Source organism: Mirounga angustirostris, unplaced genomic scaffold (assembly GCF_029215605.1).
Source record: "Mirounga angustirostris isolate CCGP_5_RB_7025 unplaced genomic scaffold, mMirAng1.0.hap1 SCAF_3, whole genome shotgun sequence".
Lineage (NCBI taxonomy): Eukaryota > Metazoa > Chordata > Mammalia > Carnivora > Phocidae > Mirounga > Mirounga angustirostris.
Window position 1 is genome coordinate 97,791,078 of NW_026991711.1, and position 27,334 is coordinate 97,818,411.

Here is a 27,334-nt window from a genome sequence, read left to right on the forward strand (position 1 = left end):
CTCTCTTTCACTAGTCTTTTATAGCGCAGTCACTGATGTCCAGAAAGCTGATTCATGACCCTGTGACCCCTCACTAGTTCATCCAAGATTAAATTCTATTTACCACTCAATCAAGGAAGAAAGAATGCATGCATAATAGAAATATCTCATCCATAAGATAAAAATTTGGTTCTAATTATATATTAATTTAAAAAACATTAACTGCAATCATCAAATATTTCAAATATGCTTGTTACTTCAGTGTAACCATAAGATGTTATCCTGAAACTTCACTCCTCTAAGGAACTATATCTAGAGGTCTAATGGTTTTTCCCTGTTATCATCAAACAAGAACTTTTTTGATATCAAGAGAAAAAAAAAAAACTAAGAAGAGCAAGGGTTGATCTATTCCTCAGGGTGTCTTAAAACAGGACAGCTTCAGGTACCCACTGGGGCAAGAGCAGTTAGTCAGTCCATTACATTATAAGGGATACAGGTCTTCCATTTCATTCTGGGAGATACAGTGTCTATTTAAGGGGCAGCGATTCCTATCAATCAGTATAACCTAGATAGAGCATGCTAATATAGAAGTTATATATATATATATACATACACACACACACATATATGTATTTTTACCAGATAGAAGTAATTGGGGTGAATGTAATCTCTTAAAATTGAAGGGTGCTAGACCCAGGCAATTAAATTTCTGTAGATCCTAAATCTCTTAACAACCAAGCCATTATTTTAATAAGAGGACTGTTCTTTTTTTCTAAAGAGTAGGTAAATTCTGTTGTTATAGCATGACTTTGCTGATGTAAATGTTTATTCACTTTTTTAAAAGTTTCACTCTCAAACAGCCTTTATTGATCATGAGTAAATGTTCACTCCCAATTTCATTTTCTAAATGAAGATACAATTCATAGCTCAGTAAATTCTTACTTTATAACTTAACGAATGCACACATTTAGAATATCAAATCATATAGCTAGAGAATAATAGTTACTCATGATAGTAATAGATACTGATCAAATAAATTTCATCAGAAATCATGTATTACCTTTACAGAGTAATAAGAAATGTTGATTCATAGGACTAAAACTGGCATCAAAATATGTACATTGTTCTTTCATAAAATTACATGAAATGCATTGACGATTCAAAAGTCCTTCAGTAGAAGCACTGTGGAAAGAAAAAGAAAATTAGAAATGGTACTTTTCCAGGTACTTGAATGTGTGGCATCAATATTTAAATATTAACATAAACTGAAGAGCTCCAGCATTACTTACATTGCAGTTCCTTGTAAATGATGACTTACAGTATAAATGCAAAGTCAGTTTCCATTACTAATGTTAAGACTTACACATTTTTCTTCTCTGTAATAAAATTAAAATCATGTATGTCTACATGTATAAAATGTATGTGTGGATGTTTATAAATAAAGGAACTGATTTCCACAGGACTCAATGTAATTTATTCTTACCTGCCTTTTCTCTATAGATATTTCTTTATAAATATAGCTTTAAAGGAATTGCCCACAGAGACTAGCATAAACTCACCATCAATAAATATTAGTTGAAAGAACCAATACATTGTTTCACAAGCTACACAAAGAATCAAGCTCATTAAACAGTAGAATTTGATATCAGTGTCAAATTTTTCCCACTAAATATACTGAAAATACTTGCCTTAAATACCTGACTGAAATTTTTAGTAAAGTTACTTTTGTATGATAATGTTCGTGATCATACACACTTTGAGACGTCAGGGAGGTAGGTAAAAAGAAAAGCAATCATCTATTTTACAAATAGATATGAATCGTAAATTATGCCAACAGATGAAAATGGTGGTGAAGCTATATCTTAAACTTGGACAGAATATTCTGTTTCATTTAGAAATGAAACATGATTTTGGCTATACCTTTGTAAATGAATCCTAGTCATTTTGATGTGCAGTAGGCTGCATACACAGGGATAGGAACAGATGTATTGACAATGGGCAACAGAAGCACCAGAAGTAATTGAGGATCAATGTTAAGTATAGTTCATAAACTCACAATTTCACATTTGAAACATTCCGAGCTCATTATAAGCCAAAATTTTCCTTCACTGGTCAAGGCAATTAATATAAACTAAGCACTTAAACACATTAACCAGTTTCACCTTTACGATAACTTACAAGGTAGTCACACCTAATATTTTCTCTTTAAAATTGCTGTGTGTGTATATATACCTTCACACACACACCATAGCATTTGCCATTTTAATTATTTTTAAGTATATAGGTCAATGTCATTAATTCTATTCAGCGTTGTGTAACAATCTCCAGAGAGGCTGAGAATGCATGCCAGTTGTCCACAGCTACTTAAATATTATAACTGGAATTTAAAACCCTTTTCTCTCTCTACTCCTTCATATAATTTTTCATATTCAAGTTCCCCAAAATTTGTTGGTAGTTTCTCATTATTTAGATTACTTAGATTATTTAGAAATTACTGAAATAAATGCACATTTTGAGATAAAATTCTAAACTGACCGTGGCAGCAGTTGTGATTCTTCAGGGGTATCTCATCCCATAAATTTAATCAACCAATGATTATTTTTATGACCTGGACAATGATTGAGTTTTTGGGTTAAACACTAACGTTATCTTAACAGTCAAGCCAACTGGCATTTGCTACGCTGTTTAAGGGGAAATTCATTGGTACTGCATTTTCTGTATAATGATCTTTTTTTTTTTTTTTTTTTTTTTAGATTTTATTTATTTGTCAGAGAGAGAGAGACAGAACACAAGCAGGGGGCGAGGCAGGCAGAGGGAGAAGCAGGCTCCCCACTGAGCAAGGAGCCCAACGCGGGACTCGATCCCAGGATCCCGGGATCATGACCTGAGCCGAAGGCAGCGGCTTAACTGACTGAGCCACCCAGGCGCCCCTGCATTTTCTGTATAACACAGCCTACGCCACTAGTACGTCATAGATAGGCTGACTATTCTGCCTCGGTCACTAGAAAGCGAAGACAAGCACAAATCTAAGAAGTCATTTTGATGCAAATCACATTTTAGGCGAATGAAGGGAAAAGAGATTGAGATTCAGTTCCATTGGCTAAAATTGGCCAAGTCCAGTCTTTTGACACCGTCACTTTTCTTTAAGAATTTCATAAAATGAGAGAAATAAAACCTTGGTCAAGTAGTTTCAGGACCTTAAAAAAAATGGCTCAGGACTACCAGTACCAACCAGAGTACATGTTTCAAGACAGGCTTCGGTCACCAAAAAGAAAAAAAAAAGTAACCAATACTTTAATGAAGAACTCTAAACCCAAACTAGAATCAGTCTCTTTAAATAAATAGCTCTTCTTCCTTTGGAAGTCATTGAGAGTATGGGTTCTGGACTCTAAGAGGAAAACAACAAACACCCAAAAAACGAACACAGAAATAACATACTGGGAGAGGTGATAAAAATGAGACATTTGCTTCAGATGAAAGCAATTTATGCATAAATAAGAGTATGTGGTGAATTAGAGGGAGTTTAGGATGCTTTAAACATACATTTTTACCCTCAAAGGAAAGTCTAGGCTACTGGGTAAGAATCAGTGGTGACACTTCTTCAAACATGATGAATTTCTACTGAGAATATACCATGGCAGTTTTGACACTTTAAAAATGGATCTGTGAAATGGAAATTAGAAAGTGTATATAAAGTCTAGAATTAATGTTGCTTGCCAGACAAAAATAAAAGTCATTGTTGTGAGGTCCTAGTGAAAGCTTTCTGAGTGAGGAAACATTTTAGTACTAAATAGGTATGACCTTAAGTACCTTTTATGAGTATAACTTTCCATCTGGGAAAATTGGGCAGATGAAAACATTTCCCATCTACTGTTTTATTTAAGCAATGAGCATTCCTGGCTTCAATAACAATCTTACTAGGTTTTGTACACTATGGGGGCATGGGGGGTGGGGAGAAACACTTTCTCGATCCACTCTTCTAAGTGTTCACAATGGTTTTATTTTGTTTGGGAAAAAATTACCAGTGTACAATATTCTTGCACTGAAAATTCAAAATGAGGCTTAGCAGAAGAAAAGTCCACTGAGGAAAATATGTAAATGCCTATGATGTGGGTAGTTGAGAGAAGCAAGCCTTAAAAAAAAAAAGGATATTTTGAGACTGTGAAAGCAGGTGAGGAGAAAAATAAAGAAGGGGCAGCTAGATGGTCTTCACTTCAGGTCCAACCAACCCTTCAGGCTTGCTAATGTTCAGAGCTGAAAGACTAGACCAAAGTGTGAGGTTTCGTCATGTCAAAAATGAAACTCAGATTTTCCATCCTATCATTACGCTGTGTAGATGGCCACTGAGAAATGAACGTGTTCAGGGCAGTCCTTGCACCTTGCTTACCTGTACAGCTGCCTCCCTCTGGGAGAAGACTCTGTGCTCAGAAAGTAACTGCCCAGGAAAGAAAACAACACAAACATCAGGCACAGATCAATTTTTGCCAGGCTGTTTTCACTTGAATTTTCAAACTGTCAAAGAACAGGCAAGAGCTGTTCCATTATTCAACCGCAGAACTTTGCTCCATTTGGGAAGCACATCTTTTTTTCTTAAAATATCATCCTATCACCCCTTTGTGTGATCTCTGTCTGGGGGTGTGTGCATGTATCTGGGCAAGTAAGTGTGTCTCTGGGTGAAGGACAGGGAGAGTCTTTACAGAAAAAGTTGCTCTTATATAGCCGGGGTGTCTGGAGTAGGACCATAGTAAGCAAAACATAAATCTGGCAGAAAAGATTGCATTTGGCAGCCCAGACTTCCAACCTGACCAGAGAACCAAAAACGCTCACATTTTTTGAGTATTTTCATCATATGCCAAGATCTTTATCACTTCCCAGTTTCCTGATGTCAGATGCCGCACAGTAATTTGCTCACTTTTACTCTGCAAAGAAATAGAAAATATTGATTTTCCTTTTTATTTAAACAGCATCTCTCTGGTCAACACCAAAGTACCAACTGCCTGTGTCACTTTTAATTCCGTAATTCTCAGCTAACATTAAGTTTCTTGTTTTCAGTCTTAAAAATTCACACACATTCATGCAGACATTGACCAGGGTAGGATGGTGTCCTTTCTCCTATACTGTAGGGAAACCATTCGGAAAACACCTCTAGGTGAGGCTTTCCTCTGCATCACTTTGACACAGGATGTCATCTTGGCATTTGATACAGACACAGGACTTCGGTAACTCTCATCTCAAATGACTGGGACTTGTGCAGTTTGCACAGCGTTAAATAAAACATTGCAGAACAAACTTTATTGTAAATAAATACCATATAATAGCATATTATTAGTATATATTACATATACATATGTAATAGTATTATATAAATACTATTTTATGAAAGTATATAATACTTTTTTTTTTAAAGATTTTATTTATTTATTTGAGAGAGAGAGAATGAGAGAGAGCAAGCACATGAGAGGGGGGAGGGTCAGAGGGAGAAGCAGACTCCCCGCTGAGCAGGGAGCCCGATGCGAGACTCGATCCTGGGACTCCAGGATCATGACCTGAGCCGAAGGCAGTCGCTTAACCAACTGAGCCACCCAGGCGCCCTGAAAGTATATAATACTTTGAACTTTCAGAGCATGTTCATCACTTTAAGATTTGCTATTTTCCCACAATAACTTATTCCTGAGATTAATTCATATTGAAGTTTGTAGCCATAGTTTGATTTCACTGCTATATGGTATTTTATATGAATATAGCATAATTTCTGTTTTATCAACAGTTGAGCATTTACAAATATCTTCTCTTAAAAACAAGTTGCCTGTGAACAGTTTTATTAAAATCTCCTGGGGCGCCTGGGTGGCTCAGTCGGTTAAGCATCTGCCTTCGGCTCAGGTCATGATCCCGGGGTCCTGGGATCGAGCCCCGCATCGGGCTCCCTGCTCCGCGGGAAGCCTGCTTCTCCCTCTCCCACTCCCCCTGCTTGTGTTCCCTCTCTCGCTGTGTCTCTCTCTTTCAAATAAATAAATAAAATCTTTAAAAAAAATAAAAAATAAAAAAAAATAAAATAAAATCTCCTGATGCACATGGCAGATTTTCTTGAGACAAACACCAGGAAGTGGGATTGGTCATTAGTACACATGTCTTCTACTTAACTAGGTAGTGACAAAATATTTTCCAAACTTGTCCCTATTTACAGTCTACTAGCAACATGAGTTTTCATTGCTCCACATCTTTATCACTTCCTTACCAACATTAATTTCCTCAGACTATTTTTTTGTCAAATTAATGAGTATGAAATTATATCTTATTTTCTTTTTATTGAGGAAATATTCAAACCTACAGAAAGGCTGAATGAAAAGTACATGATTATCTGTAAAATCATTACCTAGACTCACCAAATGTCAACATATTGAATATTTGCCCTCCCTCTTTTTATTGTTTGCTCAATCATTTAAAAGTAGACTGCAGGGTGCCTGGGTAGCTCAGTTGGTTAAGCGACTGCCTTCGGCTCACGTCATGATCCTGGAGTCCCTGGATCGAGTCCCGCATCAGGCTCCCTGCTCCGCAGGGAGTCTGCTTCTCCCTCTGACCCTCCCCCCTCTCATGTTCTTGCTCTCTCTCATTCTCTCTCTCTCAAATAAATAAATAAAATCTTTAAAAAAAAAAAAGTAGACTGCAAACATCAGGATATTTTTGCCTACGTCTCTTAAGATTAAGACTATTTTCACATGTAAGCAAGTCACATATCACACCCCGGAATATTAACATCATCTAAATATATAATCTATACCCTAAATTCCACAACAGCCACAAGTAACCCAAATAACTATACACACACACACACATAATGTATTTCATGTTTAAATATATATAAATACATACATACATACATTTATATATTTATATAAAATAGATGTCTCAATCAAGGTTTCCATATCGTATTGGATTGTCATCTCTTTAGTCTCAAAGAAAAACACTTGTCTTTTCTGATTTCTACAACATTGGCCATTTTTTAGACTCTTGGTCCAGTGGTCTTACAGAATGTTCAGAATTTTGAATTTATCTGTTTTCTTATGCTTTAATTTAGCCTAAATATTTTTAGCAAAAATATTACAGAGGTGATACCGGATACCTCTGCTGCTTATATCAGGAAATATACCATTATACATCTTCCCACTCATGACAATGCTGTTTACATGGTAACTGTGAGATATAGTCATTGTAAAAAACATTTGCCTTATAATTAAAAGCGGATGATACTTGAATATTATATGAATAGCTTTTTCCCCATTAACTTTTCATTCAGTAGGTTTGGCATCCATTCATGACCTTTCCCTAAATAAATTACCATCTCAAAGTGATTTTCTAATTCTAATATCACTTTTTTATTTATTAGGTGGCATACTTCTGTAAAAAGAACTTCTATTTCTCCTTCTGTGTTTACTCTCATTTTCTCTTTCTCTCCCTCTTCTTCATATTACTATACACTTAACGCATGTTTAATGCAATGTTACATTCCATTACTGTTGTTACTCTTTATGATGCTGAAATTGTCAAAATTTGGTTAGCAGGGACTCCTTCAAGTCAACCCCTCTATTCTTTGGAAATTATTACATTGGTCTTTGAGTACTTCCATGTTTTATTCACAATCACATGTTCTTACATCATTTTACTTCCTCTACCTCCTAACTGTAATCAGTTATTTCTCCGTGAAGTTTTTTTCTACTGGATTAAGGTATTTAGATAGAAGGATGCGGGGTTATGTGTGTTCATCGCTACTCTAATGTTATTAGTGCTGGGCCTTTTTAGAAGAGATAGATGGATAGCTAGACAGATTTCACTGTTTTCTCTCTGTGCATGTGTGCGTGTGTGCGTTCTTAGTATTATCTTCAATTCAAATTTGTATCAGTTTGATTTATATTCAGGTGCATTTACTTCTCTATTTCAACATAGGCTTTGTTGTCCTCATTTTTTGTATTTAATTTTCTTTTAAAAATATGTAGATGGGGGACACCTGGACCTGCCTTCAGCTCAGGTCATGATCCCAGGGTCCTGGGATCCAGCCATGAGTCAGGCTCCCTGCTTAGTGGGGAGTCTGCTTCTGCCTCTGCCCCTCCCCTCCACCTGTGCTCTCCTTGGCTCTCTTTCTTTCTCTCCAATAAATAAAATCTTTTAAAAATGTAAAAAAAATATGAAAATATGTAAATGATTCAAACATACACTATATATATGTATGTATAAAAATATTGGAGTATAGAAGCCCAAACCTCTTGCCCTCGTTTGGGACTTCTCTGAGGGCCATTCAGTCTAGAATTCTTATGGGGTCAGCTGAGGCCTTCATTCAGATGGCCCTGCCGCTCAAACTGTTCTGCCCAATTTTTCTTCCTTGCATTCCTTTCCAAAGTTATTGATATCCTCTGTAATAATGGTCCTACAGGCTAATCTTCTCAGTTGGCTTCCTATGAAACTCAACTTGTGACAGGTATATTGGTATAATTTCATTTTGCATTTCTCTTAGGAAAAAAGTTGAGCATCATATATAGATATATATGTATAATACAACATATATAATGTGTCATTTGCATAATTACAAAGGAGATTCGGTAATTATCCCTCTGCTATTGTTTGTCTACATTATCTATCAGATTTGTTTTGGTCTTCTTTATTTTTTAAGAACTCTTTGTCTTTATATCCATTATGTGAGATGTAAGCTGCAAATATGTTCTCCTGATTTGTCATTTTATGTTGACATTGGTTATGGTACTATTTTTCCCCAAAAAAGTTTTTTCTAATCTTTATGTAATCAAATTTACCATCATATTCTTACATTGTCTCTACATATTGGTGCATAGTTTAAAAGCTTTCTTCAAACTAAGGTTATGAATAATTTATTAATGTTTTCTCCCAGTACATGTAATGCTTTATTTCTCAAAGTTAGATCTCTGATCACTTTAGAATTATGGTGGTAGTATGTAACTACTTTTATCTTTTTCCTAATGATATTCACTTTTTCCAAAACTATTTTATGAAAAAATTCACTTTTTCCAGTACTTTGAAATCCCATCTTTATCATATATTAAACTTCCATATGTGTCTAAGGCTATTTCTGTACTGTCTATGCTGTTCCTTTAGTCTCTGTTAATTCACGTCCCAAAACCACACTTTTAATTACAGATTTTTGTAACATCCATATTATTTAGAATCCACCCCTTAGTATTTTTTTCAGGATTTCCCTAGATATTACTTATTAAAAATAAGCATGTCTCATTCAAGCATATAAAGACTTGCTAGCATTTCTTATTGGGATAAAATAAAATTTCTAATTAATATTGACCTCTTTATGATCTTCAGTCATCTTATCCCAGAACAGGGATATTTTCCCATTTGTTCAAGTCTACTTTATGCCTTTCCAGGAATGTTTTAACATTGTCCTCATAGAGGTTTTGTACATTTTGCACATTTATATTTCATGTTTTATATTTTGTTGCTAATGTGAATGGCTTCTATTCCATATCCTTTTTAAATGGTTATTATTTGCAAATAGGAACATTATTCGTTTCCATATGCTAAATAGCTATCCTGCTATCTCACTGAATACTTTTCCAAATCTTATGGCTTATGGTTTATTCTCGCCTGATTTACACGAATGTCTCCCAAAACAATATTGTGGAGATAGTGTGCATCCTTCCTTGTTCCCAACCTTAATGGGAATGCCACTCTATTGGATTATGGACTGAGGCATATATGTTTTATCATGTTAAGAAATTAACCACCAATTCCTATATTTTTAATTTTTTTAAACCAGGAATTGGTATTAAATTTTATAAAAGGCTTTTTTTACAGCAACTGTAAGTAAACCAATGATGTAGAACAATTCAAATTGTGTTAGGCATTACTTTTGAAAGTCTGATAAGATTCCCTTATAAAATCATGTGGGCCTTGGTACTCCTTTGTGGTGTAGTTCTTTGATGATATATTTCTTCTATGTCATTAGTGAATGTAAGTTGTCTGTCTCTCTTGGGGCAGTTTTGGTTAAATGTATTTCCTCATAAAATTGCTCATTTGATCTAAATTTTCAAATTAATTGACATAGAATTCTGTAAAATACTCTCTCAGGATCTATTAAAATGTCCTTTTTTAATTCCTACCAGTCATTTCTAATTGTGTTTTCTTTCTCATTTTTCCTCAATTGGGAGAGCTTGTGTTTTGTCTTCATGTGTGTGTGTGTGTGTGTGTTTTCAAACAGCAAGCATTATTGTTTTTTATTAGTTCTAAATTTGTCTGATTTTGCTGATAGTTTTCTAGCCATTTGGGTTAGGAATTCAACTCATTTAATTGCATTCTTCCATTTAGTTGTTAAAGTTTGTATAGCTATGAGTTTTATTCTGACATCTGATTCTTAAGAAGGTATTGTCATTCTTGTTACTGTTATTACTATTTTATAAATTTGCAAATTTGCAACTTCCAAGGAATTGTTTAATTGGATTTACTTTTAAAAAGTCTTCTAGCCAGAAAACTTGTTAAAAATATATTCTTGATTTCTAGGCTTATTACATTGTGATCATAGCATGCTTTCCTATAATTTCTACTTTATAAAACTTAATGAGCCTTTAAAATAACTAATACACATTCAATTTTTGTCAATGTTCCCCGTATACTTGAAAAGGATTTATCTCTTATTTGGATGTGTTCATATAACATATATATTATATAATGTAATCAACTTATATATGTGTACATATAAAAATCATATAATGTGATTCACTTTAGACTAAGGATGGTACGAGAAGGCTTCCACATTCCAAGTAGCTTGTGTGCATTTTCACCTTGTGAAGGTAGCTCCTGCACTATCTGAGGCGCAGACAGACTTTCTGACTATTATGCCCTCCTTGTAATTTGTGCCCTTGAAAAAAAAAAAAAAGTATCTTCTGCTCTTTTTTAAATGCTTTGGGGCATGAAAGCTCTTTCGTCCAGCATCAGGATTTAGCCTTTCTAACTCCTTTTGTTTTAAATGTGTATTTTCAAAAAGGTTGAACTGCATTAATTTCAAGAAGACATCTGAACATTTTCTTAAAAGTTTTGGTACATAAGTTAAGCCAGATAACATTTAATGGGTATGACTGATACCTTTTGAAAACTTCTCTATCATATTTTATATATTTATTATGGATATCATGTTTAATGAGTTTGCTGTAAGCAGTTTTTTGTAATTTTTAAATTTTCTGAATCTAGTGCTAGGTTTTTATTTTAGTTTTACACGTTACCATTGTATTAATAACTTTAATAATGCTCTTACCAGCCCCCCCAAAGTTATCTTTTGTTTCTTGACCATTTGTGTTGTTTTGGTTTATTGCTGGATTATGGTTTTAAATGTTGTCTCTCTTCTGTTCTGCTTCTCTTTTTTAAGAAATCCAATTAAATGTCATATTCATATTATTATGTTCATATTATTTCCCTGTTCATATTATTTCATATTATATTCCCTGTCTTAGCTATTTCTGATCCTCTCCATTTTATTTCATTTGTTTATTCATTTGTTTCCATTTATCTTCTTGATACCCACTGGTATATTTTCAACAATATCTGTTTAGTCTTGGTCATCTTTCCATTAATTTACTATTTTGTACTATTTTGTACTTCCTGAAATCTATTATTTGGTTTACAACTTTTCTTTCTACTTTATGAAGACTTTTCTGAGTTTTAAGTTTCACATTTGATAATTTTATATATACAAGTGCTTATTTGATGATATTTAATTCTTTTGGGAGTATTATGTTACTGTATTCTTCTGCTTCATCGTTGATTTGGGGGGAGGGGTATCTTTATCTATTGAATATTTTTTATTCTCAGTTTATGTTTACCTCATATAGTAACTTTGCATATCTGTTGTCAGCTATATTTTCTTTTTTAAAATAATCTTAGGGCGCCTGGGTGGCTCAGTTGGTTAAGCCACCAACTGATGGCCGTGATCCTGGAGTCTCGGGATCGAGTCCCGCATCGGGCTCCCTGCTCAGCGGGGAGTCTGCTTCTCCCTCTGACCCTCCCCTCTCTCATGCTCTCTCTATCTCATTCTCTCTCTCAAATAAATAAATAAAATCTTTAAAAAATAATAATCTTAGATTTTCTAGGATATAGATGCATAATGGTGGTAAAAGATTAGATAACTCACTAGAATACTATTAGTAGTACCCTAAGGAGCCATGTCCCTAAGGAATACTATCTCTAGTACCCTAAGAACTTGTTTCCCAAGGAGCACCCTAAGGCAGCACCATTAGGAGTGGATGCATATTTTCTGATAGCCATATGTGTATATATATATATTTCCTGCAGGGTCCCTATTTATATATATATATACACACACATTTTTTTTTCCCCCTTGCAGGGTCCTTAATTTCTATCACTAGTTTCTACTTTCCACCTTTCCCTTCTCCAACAATATTTCAAGAAATGGCTCTGTCAAGTTTTTTTTCTGTCTTTCTTAGGTGGTAATATTTAAAAACCGTCATATTTGGCTTTGTGCATAGTCAAGGTACTTCACTTTAATTCCTTGTCTCAATGCTGACTTTTATTTTTAAAATTTTATTTTTGTTTTATTTATTTAAGTTTAATTGACATAAAATATCTTATACTTTCATGTGTACCTCATAATGTTTCAATATTTTTACACATTAGGAAATGATCCCCAGGTTAAGTCTGGTTACCAGCTGTCAATATACAGAGTTTCAATGCTGATTTTTAAAAGGAATATAACTAATGGTCCACTGTAGACTTCGCTAAATTAGTTAAGTTTTTGGTGAATGCCTTTATGACTTTAAAGAAGTTGTCTTTGTTCCTATATTTCTCTTTGATTATGGATTTTGTGGAATTTATTAGAGGCTGTTTCTCCACCTATAAGACGATTATATCTTTTCATGTAGGTGCAAATGCAGTGAATTAAATTATAGATACTTAAATTTTAATCAAACTTAGCATTCCTGTGTGAAAAGTAACAGTAATTTTTTTAATCCACTGAAGAATTCAATTGCCACTATTTGATTTAGGAGTTCTTAAGTGACCTATAATTGTCTTTTCTCATACTGTTTTTATTTGGTTTTGCATACGATACCTGTATCATAAAATACACTGAAAATTATTCCATCTTTTTCGATTTTCTGAATATGTTTCTATATAATTTAAATGTGTGCTTCTTGAATATTTTGAATATTTGATAGAGCCCACCTTTGAAAACCACCTGTACTTGATGTGGAGACATTTTAAAACACTGTTCCATTTCCTTAATAATATGGGACAATCAGATTGTTTCTTAAATCGGATTTGGTAATTTTTTTTTCTAGAATTTATTCATTTCACTCAAGTTTTCAAATTTGTTGGCATGAAGTTAGTATTTTAAAACACATTTTTAAATCTGCAGTTATGCTTCCTTTTCATTACTTATACTTTGGGAGTTTTCCTACTTTTTAAATTAAACTTAGTAGACATTATAGATTTAATTTTTTTTTCAAAGAGCCAAATACTTGTTTTGCTAAGCCTCATTTACCTTTGCTCTAGTTTATTAAATTCTACTATTGTATTTCTCATTTTCTTCCTTCTCCATTTGAATTTATTTTGTTATTTTTCTAAATTCTGATATTGAATGTTAATTTATATATTCCATATTTCCTTTTATAGATTATATATTACATCTATGTATATGATATAATGTATATATTTCCTATTAAACCACCATGAATAATGCAGAAATTATATTTTATTTCCAAATGTATGGCTTTGAGACAGTTATAAATGTTGGAACTCACCTCTAATTCAATTGCAATGTCTTTAGAGACTGTAATGTATTAGCTGAGTAATACTTCACATGTGTTTTTGGTATAAATATATCCAGAATCTGGGGCTTTTTCATGTGGGAGAGTTTTATTATAACATCAACTTTGCCATACTATTGGAAGCAAAACTAAAAGGGCATTCTACTCCACTTCATCTATTTAGTAATAGAATTTTCCTTCAAAAAATTCTCCATGTCTTCTTGGTACATGTCTGTATTTCAACATCTCCCTAAATCATCTATTCCTTGTTTTTTTTTTTTTTTTAAGATTTTATTTATTTATTTGTCAGAGCCAGAGATAGCGAGAGCAGGAACACAAGCAGCGGGAGGGGGAGAGGGAGAAGCAGGCTTCCCCCCAAGGAGGGAGCCCGATGTGGGACTTGATCCCAGGACCCTGGGATCATGACCTGAGCCGAAGGCAGATGCTTAACGACTGAGCCACCCAGGCACCCCATCTATTCCTTGTTTTTAAAGGGAGTTCTCTAGACTTCTAGCTTTTAACGTCAACAACAAACCTATGACTTCTTTTTTAACTTTTTTTTTTTCATACTGACACATTATAGCACTCTATAAGTATTTGCTGAATGAAAGTATAAATGCAAAGATGAAACCAAATTTCTGTGATTTGAGGCAGGCACAGGCCAAAAGGCTTACATAGAGTTCTGAAGTCACATATTTAATAGCCAAATTCCCACAGGTCAACATCCCAATAGATGGTTTCTCTTACTCATTTTCAGACCCTGCTTTGAATGAGACATGGACAGGATACTAAGATGTTAAGGTTTTTAGTGCATCTTTGGTGCCCAATTTTAAGATGAACAACATCTCAAAACATTAAAAGGTAAAGAAATTTTGCTTTATATTTGTACATATCTAGAAATGCTTTTGGTTCAGAGATTTCTAGGTTGATTATATTTTTTTCAGAAAATTTTGTTATTTGTAGGTGTGTGTTCAAGGATAGCAGAGTATCCACATTAAAAGTGATAATGAGCAAAAATCCAATGCTTGAAACAATGTCTGAACACAACATACACAAGATTAAAAACTGCACATTATTAATTTCAATAATGTATCTAGCATAAAAATATTATGCTTCTAATTTAGGACCAAAAGTTCTCACGTTGGAAGCCTTAACAATAACCTCACAACCATTGGATTTCACTTCAAGCATCTGGAATTGCCCTGCTTGCTTTATATACACTAGGGAAAATCTGGGCTGTAGAATAAGTTGAACCTCATTTCACATATAATAGCATAACCTATCTTTTATAGTTCTATAGTTGTATTTATAAGACTCAACTATTTTCCACTAATGCGTATCAGATTATGTCATAGCAGTGAACATATTACTTTTGATCTGGACTTCAGGTAAATAATTCCAATATAAATCAGCATATAGTAGATGGCCATACAGTAAATTCAAAATAAATACCAAGGAACTTGACTAGTCTTTACAAGGGAGGTGTCTGTATCTCAGTTTTCAATCCACCTTCAAAAGACAAGCAGTCACAGCCAAGATAATTTAACAAAGCAGGAAAGAATAATCATTTTTACTGCACAATAATTCTTTCCAAGTAACTATGGTCTCTATTATATTAACTTGGTAGAACAGAAAAAAAATGATTGTGAATATAAAAGCACAGTGGACTTTTGATAAGGGCAACATGGCAACATACTTTAAATTAAACTCGTATTTCACTTTTAATTTTAGAATAAACAGCAATAAAACTAATAATTTCCTTCACCAGGGGGATGACAATCTAGGATGCAGGTAAAGTGTTTTTATTCCCAAATAAAGTAAAATTTGAGAAGAAAACATCAGACACAATTAGACATCAGATACCTCTCCTCGCATTGGTATAGATTTTCGCTTACTCAGAAAAATTAAATATTAATCTTGTATTTCTATTTAAAAATTTGAAAGATATTGGTATCAGTGAAAATTTAATAATGCATGTGCTTTTTACCTGATTACACACTATTCATTCAAATTTCTTATATTAAATTCTATTGAACTTCTACAGCTTCTAAATAAGTGAAATATTGTAGTGCTTAAAAATAGCATGCTTTAATTTACTGTCTATTTATCACATGAGGTGAGCTAATTGTTTTCAGACAATGTCCTAATCAGATGCAATAGTGTAATTTAATGAAAAAAAAATTATTGGGTTGATTAGATGATAGAATTGTGAATTGGGGGCATGCCATTTTCTACAGTATTTGTAATGAATAATGGCATTTAAAATTGTTCCAAGTGAAATCATCAGCTCTCATGAGCAAAATTTTCTATTGCTGCATAGAGAAAGAGAATGGATTCACCAACATATATAATTTTTCATTTAACACAATTTAGGAAGATGACAGGGCAATTCTTTATGTTTATGAATTTGAACCACTTACCATGATTGAAACTCTGCTTACTCCATATTTGAGAGAAAAAGGTAGCCATGTCTTTGACAAAAACCTTTTACTTAACTGCAGCCTGCATTACAGGATACGGGGAATTAGAGTTCCAGATAGGGCAACTCAGAAGTTAAAGGTCTACATAAGGAATACCACGGAGGGATGAGGAAGGGGAACATTTATGAAGCAATCACAAGTTTAATGATCTGAGGTAAAGAAGTTCTGCATCACTGTTTGATTCAGGAACTAGATTGATATTAATATTGCATATTGCATATTCTACTCAAAAGAACAACTACTTTATATAGATTTTTGGAAAAGCCAATTTTTATTTTTATTAATATTGTCTCTAATGCAACATATAAAAGTGGAGAAATTCTGCTATCACATATACTGAAAGTAATCTAGAAATAAAAAATAATATATATGTATGCATATAGATATATGTATATATATATTAGTGTATATATATTAGTGTATGTATATATGAGCTTAGAAATATTTTACTTTTGATGCAGGAATTCCAGTTTTGTTAATCAAAACTAAATAATCTATAATATAAAGTAGCTTTTTGTACAGTGACAGATATAATTACAGCAAATTGCCACTGAGTTATACACTGAATAATACTGGTTAAGTATCTACATCCAGTCAACTAAATATTGATCTTCTAAAGAATTGTTTTTCAAAATTATGTAGCATTATGGGGAAAGTATGCTTTATAATTATAATTTAAAATATCAGAATGAAATACTATAGTTTACATAAAATTATAAACTTGTCTAAAAAGAGGAAACTACATAAATTCTTTCTACTTCTGTTTTTTGAAATTACATTAGTAAGGATCAATCATCTTTGTAAATGAGAAAAAAAAAACACTAAAATATTTATAATGACAACCATCACACTTTATAACAAAATGGCCTGAAAGAGTAATTTTATAGCCTGGCCTCTAATTAATAGTTTTTATCTACCTATTCATTGTGAAAGAGAGCAAAATGTTTACAAAAATTTACTAATTTCATTTAGTAAGATACTTCAAACAAATATATTTTCAGTCAGTGAGGAAGCTCTCAAATATAGCCAAGCATCAAATACTACAAGGGTGGTCATCCTGACTGTTGGCTGTCAAACCCTCTGTTCCTGTCAATTCTCACTTTAAGCATGTCAAGGGAAGAAAGAAAGGATAAAAAGTCATCAATGTTAGTATGCATTACTGTTTAGACTGTAAAGTATTATACTATTTTTGGAGAGTCAGTTTGGTACTCCATATCAAAACCTAAACAAATACATATGTACATATATGCTTTGCCTAGGTATCTTTTGATATCTTAAAATATATTTTTGTGATAATAATCACAAATATCTATGTATAAGAATGTTTATCTCTGAATAATTTCTAGTATCAAAATTAGAGTAACTTTAATGATGATTAAAATTGATTCATTTAAAAACAGTATACTAAATCTATTTGGCAGAATGTTGAACAACTATTAAAACATACTTAAGAATAATATTAAATATTAAGAATATAATAAATGATATGAAAATGCTTATAAATTATTCGTTAAATATTACAAATACATATATGTGCTTTGTAATATTTAAGGGAAAATCAAATATTTTTAATGTTAAAAGGGATTAGAAATATATATATGCACCAATTGATTTATAGTGTGAGATTGTGGGGTGACAAGATTGCGTTTGATTTTAAATTAGTTCAGTTAATTCAGCTTAGAATTGTACAAATCTTTATAGAATATGCATCAATTTGGTAATCATAAAAGAGCTTTTCTTGTAAACTATTTAAAAAAATGAGGCAAAGGAATTCAAATATTTTCTAAGATTGTGTGGGTGTGTAGACTTAGGTGTAACTTATATTTGTCTAACCACTAACCTCTAACTCATTAACAAAGTAGATTAATTTCATCCGCATTGCCAAAATATCCATAAATAATCATGCAGTCATGTTTATTTCTCAGTGAGGCAAACCACAGATTCTCTAAACTGCAACCAGAATAGATCAAAATATTTTTACTTCAATGAAAACTTTGTTATAATCTTCATATAGAAGAGGAACAAAGTAAACACACCTGCTCTATGAAGTTGTTCTGAACATTTCAGAAATAATGAATTAGACTGCATGTCAGGATCATTTGATAGGAGCAGAAGATATTTCTTCCCAAGGCTTATAAAGAAACTTCTATTAGGTTCATAAATATCTCAATTCCTACGTGCCCACATCAGCACCCCCATTCCCTGCCAATCCCACACTTTCTAAAAGACGCTATTTCTTTTTTTAACTTGAATAGATTGTCTTCTTGGAATTGTATATATAAAGATGCATTACATATCTCTCCCCATCCTTCATTCCCTATCTTATAAATATATACAATTTGTATGTAATTTTGATCACCTGGGTTTTCACACAACTTCTTGAATATAAAATACTGAGGTTTAAAAATTTAATAAAATGTCACAGTCAATTTTAAGATTGGGGAAGTGTGATTTATTATTTTTGGCCAAAATATCTTCCTAGTATTTATAACAAAGTTTACTATTAGCTCGCAAGAGTTAATCAGGTAGAGCAATTTGCTAGCGAAGCTTCTTCCAGTTCACATTAAAAAAAAAGAAAGAGGGGCGCCTGGGTGGCTCAGACGGTTAAGCGTCTGCCTTCGGCTCAGGTCATGATCCCAGGGTCCTGGGATCGAGTTCCGCATCGGGCTCCCTGCTAGGCGGGAAGCCTGCTTCTCTCCCTCTGCCTCTGCCTCTCTCTCTGACTTTCATGAATAAATAAATAAATAAGATTAAAAAAAAAAAAAAAAAGAAAGGAAAAAAGAAAAAGAGTTCCCTGTGTCCTACCTGTCTGATATAATCATTTTAATAGATATAAAATTTTCAAAAACTTTATGCATATATAAATAGATACATTTATTTAGGACATAAATGAGATCACATTATATATTAGTCTATAACCTGTTTTTCCAACTTTATAATGATAGACTATGAAATTAATCTACATCTCTATTGTAGAAATTATACATGTTCCAAATTATTTCAGCTTTGATTAAAATTAAAGTCATGACAATTATTTTAATAGGTACAGACCTTAGACAAGTGTTAAATTTTAAACTACCAACACAAGATTTTGAGAATTCAAGGCACTGAGTTGCCGAACATAAATATGTATGTAGATAATGATAAAATTTTGAGAATATGCACAAGGCTTGAAGGTTCTAATGGCATAAAAGTAGCCAGGTCGTTTAGGGATATTTAGGCACATTTATATTTACTCTATATTTTGTAAGTATGAAATTGATTCTTAGCAGTTGGTTTGTAAACTCTTCTAGAGGATTCCAATTTATCCACACAATTTTATCTTTATAAATAATCTTCTACATGAGACTAGGATGTTTATTTGATTGTGAAGGAAACTAGTTCTCATGAATATTTGTTATTGACCATTACATTCAAATTGATTCATTAACCTTGTCTTATTTCAACCATTTCTGAATTCTCTAATTTTTTAATAATTGGATAAAACTGTATAAATTGTTAACTGTTAACTCATTTGGAATTTAAAGGAAAAATAACCCTTTCCTTTTTTATCAGAATGTCTATAAAAATATAGCACAGACTCTGTATCTTTATCCTAGTTTTTCAAATCTGCATTATATTTCCTTGTAAGGGTATATATACAATAACGGATTCAACTTTTTGATGGACATTTAGTTTGCTTCAAGATTTTAAAACATCTGTAGCACCTTGAAAATACTGCTTGTACAAAATAAATAATATATATTTGTTGAATGAAAAATTTTCTCTAGTTTGTCCTCAAGTCTATGAAAGTAGGGGTTGGATAAAATTTTCATGTATTCAATTCTATATCCCAAGGCTCTCACCTTTTCGTATACGTGTGTGACTCACTAAATTCTCTGAGTTCAGTTGAGACTCTTTTGTGGGAAGCTACAGTTTGAATTTATAGCTGTGGAGGGGGATCCTCCTCCTAAAACCTAGTCCTTGGGTTAAATATATGGCTGGACTTCATAGGCATTAACTGCAGGTTCAGAATATGCCACAAGAATTGTACCTCCGTGAGCATCACAGCAATGACAGCAAACAGAGAAGAAGCCAGCACTGACCTGGACGAGAAACATCGCTATGTGGTGAAATTCTCCACGGCCCCCTTGCTTAACAGGAACTGTCATGAAGAATTTGCTGCCATCTCTAGAAAACACCGGCTCCTCATTCTAAAACACAAAAGTGCATATAACAATCTCGAGATTGTGCTTTGTGCTGCCAACCATTGCTAATTCAAGCATGGGTTATGCCATTTTTTATTTAGAATTGGTTTGTGAAGTGGTTAATTATCTCTAAAAATAATGTGAATTATTTTTGCCACCATCTAGCTTCAGAAATTTTTCATGTTTCCCAATGAGAAACTGTGCCCATTAAATAATAACTTCCCATTCCTCCCTACCTTACTCCCCATCATTCCCCTTTCTGTCTCTTTCATTTGGACTACCATAAGAAGCTCTTTAATGAATGGTTTACAAAAAATATACAATTTTTAATATATTTTTTCTGAAATATTTCAACAACTCTGGTTATTTGAACATACATTTCTGTTAATGTATACAAATTTACTGAAAAACACAGAACAAAAAGGCTGCAAAATTGGAAGGAGTCCACTGAAAATCATTTAATTCAAACTTTCCATCTTCACTGTTCACCCCTCCAAAAATACACAAACACAAATGCCCATTTGATGATTTTTTTAATTAAACTCTAGTGGCATGTTAAATCAATAGAATTTTCTGAATATTAAATGATGGAAGCTATACATATAGATTGCTTTCCTTTTGCTCCAGGGCAAACATTAAGAAAATGGATTTGCCTGCACTGCGTTCTTTCCTATTGGATTAGCGAAAGTGATTATACTAACGGTAAAAGAAAGGCTTTGCTATGGTTTCTTCTGCAGGTCTTTAAAATGGAAGAATGAAAGGGGGCGGAAATCAGAGGTGGAGATGAACCATGAGAGACGACGGACACTGAGAAACAAACTGAGGGTTCTGGAGGGGAGGGGGGTGGGGGGATGGGTTAGCCTGGTGATGGTTATTAAAGAGGACACGTTCTGCATGGAGCACTGGGTGTTATACGCAAACAATGAATCATGGAACACTACATCAAAAACTAAGGATGTAATGTATGGTGATTAACATAACATAACAAATAAATAAATAAATAAAAAATAAAATGGCCTACAAACTGTTTCAGGTGATCTGGCCCTCCACTCTCTTTCTGATCTCCTCTCCTTTTCTTCTCCTGTTTCCTCATTGTGCATGCTCCTTCTCCAAGGCCTTTGCACTTTTTATTCCCTTTGGTTCTTTCTTTTATCTCTTTGTTATCTTGCCTCTATGTCACCTTATCAGTGAGATGCTTCCTATTTACCCATGTAGAGGGAGATCTTGGAAGCGAGATCATCCAGCTCTATCTAAATCCCTCATCCCTTTTTACCTCCTTCCTGTTTCTCTCCATAGCACCTAACAGCATCCAACATACCAAAGTTCAGGCAGGTATGCATATTTTGGGGGTATATGTGTGTATGCATGCAGGTGGGCAGGTAGATAGGTAAGTAGGTAATGCTTCTCTGGAATGGAAGCTCCATGAGGGAGGAACCTTGTATTCTTCACTGCTCTATCTCCAGCACCTAGACAATGACTGTGTGCTTAATACTTTTTTTACTTAATGAATAAACTAATGACTATTTTAATAAACTCAAGAATCTGATTTTAGCTTCACTAGTGAGATCGTCCCTTGATAGAAATATAAGGATAATACTGTCCTTGTCTACTTCATGGACACTCATGAAAATATAAGATGATATATGTAAAAATTTTTAAAACTGTGAAGTAATATACAATTCAAGGATGAAGACAATGCACTGCTAGGCATATAATACTGACAAGAGACCTGAGTGAGTGAATTACATCTTTCAACTATGATAGAGTCAATAATTCTGTAGGTTCCATCTCTTGCCCTCTGGGATCTCTCTCTCTCTTGGCCTTTGCACATGAAGCTTCTCCTGTCTGGAACAGCCTTTCTGTTTTCCTTTATGTACTGAATCTTACTCTTTCTTTTTTTTTTTTCTCCCTTAAATTCAAGGAACAGAAACCATTTCCAAATTTCCCTAGTTAGAGAGTGTCTCCTAGTTAGGAAATCTCTCCTCAGAGATTCTATCACCCTGTGTTCATCTCTATCATGGCATTCAATGCATCCTATTATATGGTTGGCTTCCTTCACTAGGCAAGTAATAATTAAACTAAGTTTGCAATTTTATCTTTTTAGCTCTATTGCCTAGGACCTAGTAGGTATCCAACTCATAATTGTACAGAGATATCTGAACATTCTTCTTTTTGTATTTGTGCATCCATCCCCTTAAAATTCTAGTGCCTTATAAATGGCTCAGTGAAGGAGCAGATGGGGACTATATTCTCAAACGCACTGCTGAGTTTAATAACCTTCACCACTAGGCAATATCTGCCTATAAACAGAGCTCTATGCCAATCTTTTCCTAGAATCCAATAATAGAAATGGAGCCAATCACACTGGCCACTTTCATGATTGTAAGCAAGTCAGTGTTTATGACGTACAGAACAATGAATTGGGGATACCAAATTCTATCTCTTGGCCAAAAATTTTGTACATAGGTTATCACAAGTTTCTTAGAGGCCAGGCCAAATATACCTACTTCTTCTCTGTCCTTCCTACCATCCAAAAAGTGAGCATATGATGATTATATTAAGTTTCTAATCGTCTTAGAAATTTGTTTCATCTCATTACTACTACCATTCTCATACTTTATATTTCATCAAATTCTAAATATTTTATAAAATTCTCTTAAGAGCTCCTAGAGAAAAACTCAACTGTGACAAACTACCACCTGCATTTTTTTTTACTAAATAATTGATAACTAGTTTCTTTGCTTTAAAAAACATTTCTATTAAACATTCATAAATTTGGGATTTAAAATGTAGATAACATAATTCCAAAAGAGCATGCATTATGTTGATGCATGTTACACTATTACGAATGTCACTGGAAATAAAAATGATAGCAAAATAGGTTTAATAATGCAGGATAATTGAGACTATGCATCAATATCCATTATGTTATTGCTTGTCATTGTTTTTATTTTCATTATCTAACTTAAGAAAGTCCATTACTGACTATAAGATAAAAGTTGGGTTTTTTCCCCAATTTTATTAAGATTAAGTAGTTCATATTAATATTTACTTATTTACCTATGGGTAGATTTGGTATGCTTATGCTTCAAACAAAAAAAGGTTTAGTTTATCCACAGCCCTTCTTACTTTTTCTTCCTTTATTCAGCAAGTATTTATGGAGATTTTGTTATAATCAGACTCTATATAAGCATTTAGTTTACAATGGGGAACAAAAAAATGAATATCCCTCCTGCCCTTATGAACTTAGGAAAACAATACAGAAATAATTGTATAAATATTACAGAAAGATTACACTCGACTTAAAAAATAAAAACTTTTATTGAGGGATGTGATTTGGTTACAGAGGTTGGAGGAGGTGATTTTTTTAAGTAGGTGATTTAAGCTGAGGTTTGAAAAAGGAGCAGCCTTCACAAAGTGAAAGTAGTTGAGAGACTTCCATTTAGAAGAAAGGCTCATACAAAGACCCTGTGAATATGAGAGCTCATGTGCCTAGAATGGAGAAGGAACTGACAAAAATTTCGGTTTCAGTTGTGAGAGAGATATGGGTAGTGGCAACCAAGCACACACTTTGCAATGGTCCCTCAGGCAGCCTGCAATCTGAAGAGATTGGCATACGCCAATTTGCAGTTCCTGCAGTTTGATCCTGGATGCTGTTTGTGAAATGGAGAAAAGTAAATTGACTTGAGATCTTTGAATGTAAAGTTGAAGAACCTGGTGATGAATAATATAGAGAATAATAGTCTAATAATAATAATACTATGCAGAAAAGGATAAGAAAAGCTTAAGAATGACTGATAGGTTTATGATTTTAATAGCTGGATGAGTAATTATGTCCTTGACTCCTAGGATAAGAAGAGTACATAAGACTAGAATATGTTCAGTTTGGACCTGTGGAGTGTGCAGTTACTTTTATAGATTTAGGAGAAGATGCCAAGCATGAATTTTAGAACTCAGTGATGTGAGCTGCCCAGGGCTATACATTTAGAGGTCTCAATACATGGTGGTAATTGAAACCATACATGTGTATGACACTTTAGGAGAGAATATTAAATAAAAGATTGCTGTAAAGAACAAAACAAATCGGGGTGCCTGGGTGGCTCAGTCGTTAAGCGTCTGCCTTAGGCTCAGGTCATGATCCCAGGGTCCTGGGATCGAGCCCCACATCGGGCTCCCTGCTCAGTGGGGAGTCTGCTTCTCCCTCTACCCCCCCCCCAACCCCGCTTGTGTCTCCTCTCTCACTGTCTCTCTCTCTGTCAAATAAATAAATAATCTTAAAAAAAAAAAAAAAGCAAAAGCAAACCAAACACAACTCTTCCCTTTGCAAAAAATAGTGATGGAGTTAATAGTAAAATGGGTTCAGCCATATTCAGATAATCTACTTGTGTTTCCTTCTGAAATGTCCAGTATGAGACCATGTTGTGGAGACATTTGGTAGTTATTCTATTGTTATCTGGATTCCAGCCTCATTTATGTCATAAACTAGCATCAGGACCTAGGATACATCTAAGGAAAGAAGCATTCATCTAATTAATCTCCACATAAGCAATTTATGTGGAGGTTTTATCAGTTTTCTGGGCAATCTGAGCAATGCTGATGGTTTCCAACTTTAATGGGTCACAACTTTTTTCTCTTTTCATCTACACAAAAGTTTACTTACATGAATGATCCTAAAAATGGATCCTAGTAGTTATTCTGCAACTTATACTGTATAGAAAACAGAAGTAGCCTTTTTATAAATGATGTCATAGAAAAGACAAGTCATAAATATTTTAATGGAAAAGTCTCAGTCAAACATAGCAAAGCCTAAAGTCATAATACTGAGATAACTTTTGAGAGAAAGTTCTTACATAGCAAATAGAATGAGCACAATGGCCAGAATGTGACCTAAAGCAACCTCCTATGCCATACCTGTTTCGAGAGCCAAGTATCTGATGTCATCTCATATTTCTGAAAAGAAACAATGAACTCCATGAAGCTTCTAAACATCAAAATGAGCATGCATCAATTTAACTTTTTTTACACATAGTCCGTTAGGCATTTTTTTTCTCTCTCTTCAACTGGTGAAATACCATGAGACATCCCATTGTCATTACTGATTTCAACTGAATGAGTAAATACAGAACTGGGATTAAGTGATAATTTAATTATAAAATCTTTCCTTTGGTGAACTCCTTTAGAATTCCCCGTAGTATGTCACCAGGGATAGAAGATCATTTTCCAGTGCTGTTTGATTACCTCATTCAAACTGTTTTGAACTACTAGGCACTGTCTCTTTTCACCTCTAGGCATCATTGGGAACCAAAATTATTAAGCCCTTCAAAAGAACTGGGCAAACAGCCAGGAATAAAATGAAAAGGTAGATGTTCTTTCAACATTCATCCACTCTCCATCATAGTCATATTCTTTTCTTCAGGAAAAACAAACATTTGAAAAGGACAGAATTTTATGTTCCATTAAAGTAATCTTACAAATGATCAGAACCAAGATCATATTTAACAAAGCAAAATGAGATTAATTTAATCTCAAGTTAAATATGTGTAGATGCAATAAATTTTACTAGTACTGTTTACATATAAGAACTTATGAAAATCTTGTACTTTAAAAAATGAGTCTATAATAAAAATATTTAAATGAAAACTAAATCACTATATTGCAGATTTTATCTATATGCAGAGGTATTGATTCCAAATTGTTATTAATTTATAGGGTTTTTTTTTTTTACCAGTTTCCTCTTTTAAAGCCATATTAATACATTATAATCAAACACTTTCTCTTTTCAGGGCCTGTTTTTATTTTTGTTTATTTCACTAGATTTTGCTACATGTAGATATCAAGGAAACATCTAACTAAATTGTTCCTTGATTTTCTATTTGCATCTCTGCAATAACCATCCTTGGTATCTATAAAACACAGACACACAAAAATATATCAATGCCACTTTTCATTAATATTACTAAGTTTTATTAGAATCCATGGAAGTCCAAATTTTCACATGCATTTATTTTCTTATTATTTCAATTATAGTAGAGAGTAAAATCTTTTTTTTAAGTCCATAGTTTAGAAATATATTAGAAATATAACAGAATATCAATAAGGTACCAAATCAATAATATGATAGGGTTCCTATATCTATTTTCTACTGAAGCATTTTGATACATTCTTGCCATTACCTATACAGATTATCATTATATAGAAAAGATGACAGGTTTCTCTAACTAGAATATATACATGACAATTTCTAAATAATTTAGTATCACCTGAAGAAGAAACCATCCAGAATACTTTAACAAATAAATGGTGAAATCCTAGTCAGCCTATCAGATGAAAGATGATGATTGAAATATTTTCTAATAAATACAAACTAAATGTAAAGAGCATTAGTCAAATCCAGTAAGTAAGTGGCTGACTCATCAACTTTATCTCCACATCTATGCTCATCACTCCAATCAAAGACAAATTTCTTCCCCCTTTCCCTTTTATATACCATTTAAAAACTGTTTTAATATTGGAGTATAATTTGCATATAGTGATATGTACAGCTCTAAAGTGCTTGTGATGAGTTTTGACAGATATATTTACATCCCATCAAGATAAAAGATCTTGATCTACACTTCCTGACACCTTCTCCCATGCCCCTTCCCAAAGGTTCAAAAAAGGCAGTCAGTCTTCTGAAATAGTTCCCCATAGATCAGTATTGCCTATTTTAGAAGTTCAGATAATTGAAATTACGTATTATGTACTCTTTTGAGTGGGACTTCTTTTACACTGTGTTTTTGAGATGCACGCATATTGCTGGGCATATCAGTATTCCGTTTCTTTTTAAATTGCTGAGAATTCTGTTGTATAGATATGGCTCATTTTGTTTATTCATTCCTTGTTAATAGATAATTGGATA

At 33.4% G+C, this 27,334-nt stretch overlaps 1 protein-coding gene across 1 annotated transcript in view; it reads right to left on the bottom strand.

Moving 5' to 3' along the window:
• Positions 1 to 27,334, bottom strand: part of DPP10 (dipeptidyl peptidase like 10) — a 131,447-nt gene that overhangs the window by 70,920 nt on the left and 33,193 nt on the right. The window contains exons 5-9 of the mRNA XM_064586433.1: positions 25,348 to 25,386; positions 20,335 to 20,442; positions 4,807 to 4,898; positions 4,367 to 4,414; positions 1,040 to 1,161 (exon numbers count right to left, since the gene is read on the bottom strand). Coding sequence (XP_064442503.1) covers positions 1,040 to 1,161; positions 4,367 to 4,414; positions 4,807 to 4,898; positions 20,335 to 20,442; positions 25,348 to 25,386 — 409 coding nt within the window. The remainder of the gene's footprint in view (positions 1 to 1,039; positions 1,162 to 4,366; positions 4,415 to 4,806; positions 4,899 to 20,334; positions 20,443 to 25,347; positions 25,387 to 27,334) is intronic.